Below are 7,412 nucleotides of genomic sequence, written 5' to 3'. Positions count from 1 at the left end.
GTAAAAAGTACAGCAATACGAAAAAACTACTGGTATAATATTGAAAAACTATAATTTTTCAATAGTGTATCAGTATTTTTTCATATTGTAGGTTTTTTCCGTATAATTACCGATCAAGTCTCGATAATGGAACTGCCGATTTCGTTGCCTCAGGAGCATGCACATATAAAAAATATATAGCTGGGACGTACGTTCTATTAAGTAGTAATTTTTTATGACGACTTGAAAAATATGTTCAAACATACATTTTACATGAGCGTACTCCTGAGACAATGCGATCGGCGGCTTGGCATGCAAGGCTTGAGAGGTAATATAAGAACATAGTAGGTGTTGCCTCTCAAATCGACTCGAAAAAGGCAACTATAACATTCCAACTCTGATCCAAAATATTAAAAAGACCTCAAATTGATATCTATTGCACTGACATTTCTCTTTGGGATAAGTCCTCTCAAATTAAAATATTAAATAAAAAATAAACTAAAAAACATGAGATCACATCAGATTGATCAATAATCATAACGACTTTAATTTAGCGTCTCTATTCGAATAAAGTAAACTAATAATGAACAATGAATAACGATATACATATATAATCTATTCAAAGATGATATATATCAGGCTTGCGGCCGGTTAGCACTTTCGAGAGTCTTACTGGCTGCAATCTCTATTTTTCTCGTTTCGTAGCATCTAGAATTTTAAGACACTTAATCTCAAAAATTGATATGAAATCGTATTGGCATTACGTGCCAATTCGATTAATAACCAATAGTGTCCCTGCGATCCAGCGTTTGTCTGTGAGAGAAATCTAGATGTTACGAAGTGAGAGGAGTGGGGATACCAGTAGAAAAAAAGTCTCAAACTAACAAACCGGCTGAAAAACTGATACGTATAATCTAAGAAAGAAAGTAAAATCTTCTTTCTTCTTTTCGACGAAAGTAAAATAATAAATGAATTATGATAATAACTAATATATTAAAAAAGGAGAAAAAAGTAAGTCTGCCATTTCTGCAGTTAACTCCACGACAAAAGAATTAAATACAGGAAAATAAGTGTCAAAAACTGGTAACAGAAATATGAAGGAAATTTGCTTAATATACTTATTCCGTGGTTGTCTCGTTAGTTTTTTGTTGTGTGGCTGCGTTTTTGTTAGACCTGAAAATTGAAAATGAAGTTGGTATAAAACTGAAAATGTTCTTAAAATCTTACACTATGTAATTTTTTAAATAAAAAATTTAAATTATAAAAAACGGGTTGCAAAAATTAAAATAATGGGAGAAGTTAACTTAATAAGAAATTAATAAACTTACTCTCTAACACTTCTCATGGGTGCATGTCTCAGCCATGCCTTAATATGCTCCACTATCTCCTGTTTGGTAGTTGAATGATTGCAATGCACAATATCTATAAGGACATTGGATAGACCAAAAATAGACAATTTTTTTTTCTTTTTAAGGCCCAGCCAAGAAAATTTTGCTGCTAAATCATTAGTAAATACTTCCTTCATCAAAGTATAAACGGTCTCCTTGACGTTTCTTCCTCCTATTTTTTTCAGCTGCTCAATCTATATAAAAAAATCAATTTGTAATTATTTTCATATTATATACAAATATTAGAACAAACGAACATAATCAATTGATAATTAAAAACATAAACTCTATTTTTGGGCATTAATGTTATCCTTGCTAAATATAGTTCTAAATACGTCTCGACACGTAACTAGAATATTTTATATAATGTTTTATATAATGTTTTATATACCAGGGCTGCGGACAATTTCATTTTGAGAAAAAAGCTGTCTCCACTCTTCTCATTCTTGACACCTAGCGCAAACGTTAGACACGCTTCACCATATATTTTTTAGCTAATTTCCTGAGCGCAAGCGTCTAACGTTTGCGTGAGGTGTCAAAAATAAGAGGAGTGGGGATATACATGGTATAAGAAGATAGGTGTGTTACTGCGCATAATGGCCGCCGATTGAAAAATAGCCGCAATTGTTGATTAGTTTTTGGCACTTGTGGGCAAACGCTGATTGGTTTCTTCGCATTTGTGGGCAGTCTTTGATTGGTCAACCATTACGCATCCTCGGGACTAACACACCTGTATTCTTACGCCATGAGGATATAGCCCTAAAGTTGAAAATGTCTTCAGCTCTGGTGTATACAAAAATATTAAAAATTCGATTAAGAATATTATAAAATTTGTGAATAATATATTTTATGTGTTTAAACGTTAAAGATAAACATTTCTTACTCCACCCATACAGCAGATAATTGCAACATGTCAGCATCATTGCAACAATATTGCAACAATTGCTGCAATATTGCTGTAATGTTGATGACATGTTGCTATTGTCTGTTATATAGATTTAGACCATGTCGGCAGGCTGATATAAATAATGTGAGACTTCGTAGTGATCTAATGGTGGATTATGTCAACAGGCTCTGTTAACAGAAGACGAGTATATTGCAGACACAAATTATTTATCAACAATTCCTACTCGAATCTGTTGATTATGCTACTAGATTGCTTCTTGGGGACTATGTCAATTTAAATAAATGAAATATTAAACAAAAATTAATTTTTCTACTTTCAGTATAAGTGAAATATTGTAACATTAACTGTGGCAGCAATTTTATAACTATTATTAAAGCCTGGGATATTCTAGTTTAACTTACCAAAGCAGTTCGAAAATCTTCTTGTAGAAGGTTATCTTCTAACTGTTCTAGATCATCTTCTTTTTTTAAAGGAAGATGTACTACTACACGGTCATTTCTTGCAGTAGGAACAAGGTTACAACATTCGAGTCTACAGAGTCGAACTAAAATATTTTTTTGGTTTTCTAAAATTTGCTGAATATCTATTTTTATTTCAGCAAAACATCTTTTTGTGGAATTGTCTGATTTTTCTATCAATCTTTTTAATTCTTCGATGGTTTTGTCGCCTAAAAAAATAAAATCAATTATATTTATTGAAGATCCGTTGAACGTATAATGCATACAAGAAATTGATATCACTTGGGTAACTATCCAGTCAGAAATAATTCAAAAACCGACGTCGAAACAATATCGAATCGATGCATTTTTGGTCAATTGTTTCAATATTCGATATTGTTTCAATGTCGGTTTTCGAGTCATTTCTGACTGAGTATTAGTAACTATTTAATATATCTTAAGTATTTAGTATATCTTAGTTCTATATAAATGGTAAATCCGAAATTAATTACCATAATATGATTCTTCGTAATGAAAATTTCTATTCGGTCTATTCGAGCTATCACGCCAATGCTTACTACTGCTTTCGCAAGTGGATGGACTTTGCATATTATTGGAAGAAGTGAATGAATGCGTTAATGGAGTACGAGTAGGTGATGAACACCGATATTCTTCAGGTGCGCAATCAGTACTTTTGGATAAAAGCCGGGAAACTCTCTCTCTCTCTGTATTGGATGATTGATGACTTGGCCCACTTTGCTTGTTTGACTTTAGTGGAGGCTGAGAAAATGAGCTATAGGAAGAGTGAGCTTTACTACTTCCAAGCGATTTGATTGTTTGATGGCCCTGAGATTTTGAAGAAGATTGCTGATTCTTTTGTAATGAGAAATGTGTGTTGTCAGATTTCTTATTTAAATGTTTTGAAGGCGAAGGAAATTTTTCAAGTTCTATATCATCATCCGCCGAATAATCGTCACTTGAAGAAGTATCTTTTTGTTTCCAAATTTTTTTCCTCTTTTTTTTCCCAGTAACATCATCGACATCTGTATTTGGGTCAGTGAAGATTTCGGCATTTTTTAGTTTTTCTAGTCCTTTCTTAAACGTATCTGACATAACATTTAAGAATAAATAATAACTAATATATATAAAATCAGTAATAACAAAAATTACTCAGCAGAACAAATTTTCAACGAACATCTTGGAGACATTCTATACGCGTTGAACAAGCTCTGGAGATAAGATTTGTAAGATGTTCCTTGAATGAACTTTGTGCTGTCTGAATATACACCGAGTTAATAATCATCAAAACAATGCAAGAATAAATTCAATAAAATTTACCAGTTTCTGCTAGAACCGCTATAACATTGCACCTTTCCCATTGCGAATTAATTGGCTCTTTATTTTCAACTAATTTATAATATTTCGATTGATTCTTTACTTTTGGCCAATAACAGGTATCATCATCTTGCAACCAAAATTTAGGGACTAATTGAACTCCGTCAGAAAATTCAACAACCGCAAACTCCATCTCTGCCATGACTATAAACACAACTAAAGGAACAATAATTAATTAGACATTAAAATATAAATTTTTACGGATCAAAGGCAGCAGCGCAATTAGTATTAAAGTAATTTTATTTAAATAATGATCCTTTGTTTATTTTTATGAGGAAATAATTAAAATGCTAATTAATTTTTCATATTGAAACACAGATATAATAATTTGAAAGAAATAAATAATTACCTAAAATTGTTCAACATCAGAATTCAATAAGGATAGAACTAGGAACTTTTCCGAGCAATCTAAAGGAAATTTGACATATTTATTTTGTACCAATGATAAAGGCCATCGTTCCATTTCTTTGGCAAGATCAGATACTACGTAAATTCCAACTGTGGATGAAGGGCAAGGTTTCATGTAAAAATCTGTTATTGTATTATATTTTTTTCCAATAACAAAATATTCTCCTTCATTTTCAGAGAAAGCGATAATTTCCATTTTAATAATAGAATTATCTAAAAGACCACAGCATCTATCTTTTTCCAAGGAACAATTTAAAGTAATATTGCTACATGTCGCAGAAAGGTAGTACGGACCAGAACAATCGCATATTATAGGATATGTTTTCAGTTTACTGTTTATGACAGGTTCAAAAAGGCCGAGATTTTTTACTATTCTTATTTGTTTTCTTGAGAATTTTTCAATTTCAGTATATCGTCGGTACAATTGCCCAATTACTTTATCAGATTTTCGAAGCATTCTTTTTATTGTCATAAGAAAATTTTCATACTTAAATGCGCTAAAATTATCCACAGTTCCAAATTTTTGGCATTCTTCTACTAAATGGAGAAGGCAGTGCACGTTGTGCGATACGAATTCAGGTCCATAGATTTTTATGAAAGCATTTACAAAATGCTTCAACAGTTCGTGTGAATATGTTCCATATAGCGACAATAATTTCTCATTACATAGAATTCGCATTGCAACATGGAGTGTCAAAAAGTTGACGTACACACTGCGCTTTAATAAACCTTGGAAGACCATAGGTCCTGAATAAAGTAATATTTGACGGAATTCTGTGGCTTTCCAACCAGCTAAGAATTCTAAACTTCTTGGCTTCCTAGCAAATTCGATAGGAACATGCATCTTTAAATTTTCTAGGCGTTTAGATACACTCAAAGATGTTTGATGGCCGACTCTATTTCTTAAATCTCCACTAAGCCAAGATTTCACTAACTTCTTCATTATACCGAGGCATACTATATGCATATAATCAAGAACTACATCATTGATTAAATCGAAGCCAGAGATTTCAGAAAAAGCACTTAATTTAGAATTATTATCTTCATTATTACAATATTCTCTCATTTCTAAATCTGTTCTCTTATGATATGGTTTTGTATCAGGAAAACATATTCTTTGTCTTAAATTTGCTCCATAGATATGACATTTTGGACAGCTCGAGTAACCACTGTGACCTTTTATATTTAATATAAATGATTTTGCAGGGCTGTCACATACTAGCATTGTTATTTCAACTCTATATATTTTTCCATCAAATTTAAAACCACTTTCATAAATTATTTTTGTTTCATTGATAAAGTCCTCTAAAAAATCATTGGAACAGTTTGGTTTTTTTTCTCCTGTGTATAGACCGATAATAAAGACATAATTAGTTCCTACAGGCGATCCCAAAATTGGCCAAACACATTTTGAACTAGAATTGGAAATGGGAAGACCATCGATATTTATACCTATCCTTATAGTTGGATGATTTTGCTTAACATTGCTTAACAAATATTTTCTTAGACCATTTTCTAAGCCAAAGTGACAGTATTCACCAGGAGATACAACTCTTTTTATTATTTGTCGCGGAGTTTCTAATAATGTTCGAGGATGTTTAGGAAGATTCTGTACTTCACACAACGAATTTACTGTTCTTAATAAACTCATTAGATCATATAGCTTATTATGGGGCAAATTAGCATCAACTGCCCATTCTGCTAGCTTCTCCTGAAAACATTTTCTAACATTTTGGCCTTTATTTTCTTCTTCTTTCGTTTCATACTCTATCTCTAAATTATTATAATTATACATTTCTTCTGCACTACTGTCATTTTTATTATTATATCGTACTAAATCACTATCACTCTCATCTGTCATATTGCTTGCATCATTATTCACACTGTCGTCTTGATTAGAAACTTCATCTGTTTCCATAATAAAAAACAATGAATTACTGTCATCTTTATCAGTATTTAATACTGTATTATGGCCAGTCTTGTGTGTGTGTGTGTCTTCACCATACAATTGTAAAACACTACTTCTCTGAGCTTCTGTTTGAATGATTCTTCGAATATTTCTTTTCGACATTGACTTTAAATCTTTTCTCCTTTTTATATGAGACATGATAATCGTATAAGTTATCACAAAAATTTGTTATATTTTTACAAAATCCAGAGGATATATAGGTTATCCAGAGGATAACCTAACCCCGTTCAGCCTGCTCGTTTAACCTCCCTAAATTAGGTTAACAAATGCTGTATGTATTTCAATATGAAGCAATTATTAAAAAGAACTATATGAAAATACTTACCTGACAATCTATGATGCCTGACAATCTATGATCCAAATCCTGAGCCAAACCTCTCTGTAGCATGCGGAAACAAGTGCAGACTGCAGCGTGCGAAGTGCGACGTTCATAAGTGCACGCAGTAGGTTAGGTCTTGGCGCACGTCGCTCACGGTGTGCGACGTCTATATGTGTGTGCGCAATAAGTTTTGGCGCAACGCTTGAGTTGCGCAAAGGCCTACTGCGCACAGGCATAAACATCGTACACACATCGGCATAAATGCCGACCCCCTATTTGTGTGAGACGTACATACGTCGTGGTCGCTTGTTCTGTGTGCTACGGGAGGTTTGCATCTGGCATCATTGGAGTAGCGTTCCATAGACTAGTATTACTGGGGAACTCGCAAAACACGTACTAATTCGTTATTCAGTCCTTTAGACGTCGCTCGTGTCTCTCGTGTGGCGCTAACGTAACAAGGATATCCCGGTGATTTTACAAATATTATATTTCAGATATATCTGAGAGACATATATCTATATATGATATTACATATATATGTCTCTCAGATATCTTTGAGAGATCTGTGTATGATATTACATAAAGATGTCTCTCAAATATCTTTGAGATA

General features: G+C 32.8%; 1 protein-coding gene across 3 annotated transcripts; it reads right to left on the bottom strand.

Moving 5' to 3' along the window:
* Positions 1 to 13: 13 nt before the first annotated feature.
* LOC105557157 lies at positions 14 to 7,396 on the bottom strand. Of its 3 annotated transcripts, none has more exons than XM_012004327.1 (6): positions 6,809 to 7,396; positions 4,050 to 4,262; positions 3,224 to 3,817; positions 2,676 to 2,941; positions 1,308 to 1,561; positions 14 to 1,152 (listed from the first exon to the last, which is right to left on the bottom strand). In XM_012004327.1, exons 2-6 carry the CDS (start codon positions 4,246 to 4,248, stop codon positions 1,098 to 1,100), a joined length of 1,368 nt encoding a protein of 455 aa, XP_011859717.1. In that variant the 5' UTR covers positions 4,249 to 4,262; positions 6,809 to 7,396; the 3' UTR covers positions 14 to 1,097. The 3 variants fall into 3 exon arrangements, with proteins under 3 accessions (XP_011859717.1, XP_011859718.1, XP_011859716.1); XM_012004328.1 differs by lacking the exon at positions 6,809 to 7,396 and adding an exon at positions 4,456 to 4,535; XM_012004326.1 differs by lacking the exons at positions 14 to 1,152; positions 1,308 to 1,561; positions 2,676 to 2,941; positions 3,224 to 3,817 and adding an exon at positions 4,456 to 6,732 and having other exon boundaries at positions 4,204 to 4,262.
* Positions 7,397 to 7,412: the final 16 nt, after the last annotated feature.

The sequence above is a fragment of the Vollenhovia emeryi genome, unplaced genomic scaffold (assembly GCF_000949405.1).
Source record: "Vollenhovia emeryi isolate VEMERY1.0 unplaced genomic scaffold, V.emery_V1.0 DF939589.1, whole genome shotgun sequence".
NCBI lineage: Eukaryota > Metazoa > Arthropoda > Insecta > Hymenoptera > Formicidae > Vollenhovia > Vollenhovia emeryi.
This window is presented reverse-complemented; position numbering and strand designations above follow the sequence as displayed.